Genomic DNA, 3,665 nt, shown 5'->3' with positions numbered 1-3,665 from the left:
TTAATGAATAAAAAGCTAAGTACAATATTAGTGAAAAAAATGAAATGATATAAAAATATAAAATAAGAAAAAATAAAAACTGCGTTTAATAATTTCTCAGGGCAGTTGTTAGTAAAGAGAGAGGAGTCTGATGTCTTAAAGTGACATTGATCAACACATTCCAGGCTGTACTATGACAGGTCTTGGCTGGATCAGCAGACCTACTTGTGTGCTGAACGCACCAGATAAACACACTTGCTGGGGTGATAGAGATTAGAAGTGACTTCGTTCTCAAGTTATTGCTTTTCATCTCCGTTTCTTCACTGTATAACACCAGACATGATGACACAATGGCAGACTTCACCTTTAAAAACGTCTCTAATTGCAGCATTCATACGTTCCCCATCACGTCTCGGAGGTAGCAGTATCAACATAGTCAGCGCACTGCCTAGTGCCCCACAGCTGAGTAAACAACATAATCTCAGTCCATGCTATTTTTTGATATTTTCAATTAAAATGACTGCCGAGTTTCTCTCTCCGTATTTCATGAATGGGAAAAGAAGGGTTATCGTTTGTATCATCTATGTTGAAATAACTATACGTATGGCCCCTTTTGCCCTCCATAAGGCAGCGGGGATTTGCCGGAGTGAGTCCGTAAGACAGCCGTGGCAGCGTGCCCGAAACCGTGTGAGCCAGTGGTGATAAATATCTCTCAGTTCCTACGGTAATTTATACAGTTATGGGGATTGTTGTCATCGTTGCAATCAATTCACGCATAGCGGTTTTCTGGCTCACGTGCGGCGGCCTTTCCCAATCCCAGCCGCACACAGCTGATAAGTGTTCTGGAACAGAGAGGGAGAGCGAGATTGTGTTTCTGTGTGTGTCAGGGATCAACGGGGCAACCGTGCAAAGCCGGCAACAGCAGGCCCTCCCATGGATGCTATAGCGAGAGGAATAAGTCTTTCGCTGGGCTGTATGTTTGCACTAGTATGTCAGTGTGTGTGTGTGTGTGAGAGAGAGAGAGAGTGATAGAGACAGCCATAAGAGGAGTGGAAATTGTTCGGTAGGTTTGTACGGAGCACTGTCGCACAAACCCAGACACGACTGACTGGATAATGAGATCCGGGAAGGAGACAAGGGCGTGTGAGCACAGGGTGAACCTCACCGAGGGCACTTCAACAGACAGGCTCCGCCAGGTATTTGTCAGGCTGTTTAACAAGAAACCTGCAGCATAATGACAAATATTAATTAGCCACCCCCCCAGAAAAAAAAAAAAACTTTTTTCCTTTTTAATTTTTTGGGATTCTATTTTTTCCATATTAATTTTCCTCATCTCCTTTTTAGTTGTTAAATTCGTAGTAAATTAGTATACATTTCCACATCAATTTATTACGTTTAACAAAAATTACATGTTTAGGGCACTATGAAATGTTTTATATTTTTCTCACCATATTTTTTTTTGTTTCCAAATTCTGTATTTTATCGTGTCTAATTATTTGAATGCACGAACCAACTTAATTTATTCAGTTTGGTCTTAAAGTAGTCTTGTGATTTTCCCCCTCAGAAATTCTGTATTGTGTATTTAATTTTTCCTGATATTGAATGAAATAATTGAATTTATCTTTTAATCAGCCTATTGATTGTTTTACCAAAGGGGATTTAATATTTAAATTAAAACATTGAAGAAATGATGTGTGATTGTTCCTCAAAAATGTTTGTTTCATTTTAGTAGGCTAGTAGTAGCAGTGGGCTATATACCTTCTACTGAAAAATAGTAATAGGCATAATGGCTTCAAATTAAACCGGACTTTTATTTTGACGGGTTGCCGTGAATAGCTACCTTTACAATTCCGTTTGTGTGATATGACGCTAGATTTACTCAAATCGAACGGTGAAGTGGTCATGAAGTAACTACCACAGCAGTTCTGGAGATGTTGTTGGTGTGTTTATGTTCTCATTTAGTAAGACAACAGACCCTGAAAACACCGCGAGCTTCAGTACGCGTGAAGTAAACAAACCTCGCGCCCGCGCCATTCATTAACAGAGACATGCGTGATTCATATTTAAATCGACTTTTTTGGATTAATATTTACATCCAAATCATAGGGTGGATGCATTTATTGTCAGTTGTTGCTGCACTCTTGTAGAGATTTGTGAACAGGGAACCATGGGATATGGGGTGTTTCTAAATTATGCTGAAAGAAGTAGCTATTAAAAAGATAGTTTACTCCCTTTCATAGTGTTCTAAGCCTGTATGACTTATTTATTAATTTCTAGAACAACTAGACCCCATTGACTTTCACTGCATGGAGAAAAAACCCCACTCTTTTTCAAAGCATCTTTTGAAAAATTAATTTTTAAAAATATCTTTTGTGTTCTACAGGTGAAAGCAAGTCACACAGGTTTTGAAGCCTGAGTTTGTTATGACAGAATCATCCAATGCAATTCACAACTAATTTATGTTGCATAATTTGTACAAACAGTTTTTTCACATGTTAAATGAAATGGGGCTGGGGTGGACCTTGGTCTAAAAATCGTACACTTCTGCATGAATCACATCATACAAATCCATATATAATAGCCATCTTGTAAAATTTTTATGTTTTCCCCTCATGAGATTGGGTTGGAAGTTTCATTTTGCATACTTCGTATTTAAGACTCCGTGAAGATAATTTTTTTTCTGTTTTTGCAGACACAGTAAAGTATGATAGGGGTATCATTTTTGCAAAATATCAGGGACGTGGGATATTGATTTTAGTTCAATTTTTAGACTGAGACATGAAACTAGCACAGCTATAGGAAATCAATTGGCTGGGAACACAAGCAATTATTCAGTTCGGTGGTCACTATGCAAAAATATTTGACCACAGAATTATTGACAAGTCAGAATCAAGAATTCCAGAAAAATGTGTATTAAAGTGTGGCTAACATGAACTTTGAAGGTTCGGTCTCTAAAAGAGACCGAAACAACAATCTTGCCCAACTATAAAAGTGTGTGTCTCATGTTCAGCCATTTGCTAAATATGTTGATTTACAATGACAAGACACTGGTCAACTACTGCAATTGTAATGTGTATTTATACCCTACATGTGTTCATTTAGCAGACGCTAGGTCAACTAATGCGTCTGTGTTTGTTTCTCCAGGTACATTGGTGCGTTAGGTGCACGGGTCATATGTGACAACATTCCAGGGCTGGTGAACAAGCAGAGGCAGCTTTGCCAAAGACACCCAGATCTCATGCAGTCCATCGGAGAAGGAGCCAAAGAGTGGATCCGAGAATGCCAGCACCAGTTCCGACACCATCGCTGGAACTGCAGCACGCTGGAGCGAGACCATACTGTGTTCGGCCGCGTCATGTTGCGCAGTCAGTGTTTGTGTTACACTTTATTCCTAACATAGCTGAGATCAAAATCATACCGTAATAAGACATAACGTGCATAAACTACGCAACCTTGTATCATGCACAAAAGCATCATATTCAATAAAATATCAAGCTGTGTGCAAATGCGAGTTTTAACAAACCGAGTTAGTTATAATATGTAAGAACCAAGAAAGACAGGAGAAAGTATATTTTGCACGAGGAAAAAGTCAATTTAAAGTCAGCATTGTATCACAAATTTCAATTAAGGAACTTTTTCCATTAACTATGCAAAACAACTTTATTTATAATTAATTATAATTATGA

At 38.4% G+C, this 3,665-nt stretch overlaps 1 protein-coding gene across 1 annotated transcript in view; it reads left to right on the top strand.

The window, feature by feature from the left end:
* LOC122328434 (protein Wnt-2b-like) overlaps positions 1-3,665 on the top strand; it is a 9,473-nt gene that overhangs the window by 1,163 nt on the left and 4,645 nt on the right. The window contains exon 2 of the mRNA XM_043224122.1: positions 3,124-3,344. Coding sequence (XP_043080057.1) covers positions 3,124-3,344 — 221 coding nt within the window. The remainder of the gene's footprint in view (positions 1-3,123; positions 3,345-3,665) is intronic.

This window comes from Puntigrus tetrazona, chromosome 23, assembly GCF_018831695.1.
Source record: "Puntigrus tetrazona isolate hp1 chromosome 23, ASM1883169v1, whole genome shotgun sequence".
Classification (NCBI taxonomy): Eukaryota; Metazoa; Chordata; class Actinopteri; order Cypriniformes; family Cyprinidae; genus Puntigrus; species Puntigrus tetrazona.
Note: the sequence above shows the minus strand (reverse complement) of the source record. Positions and strands in the feature narration are given on the sequence as shown.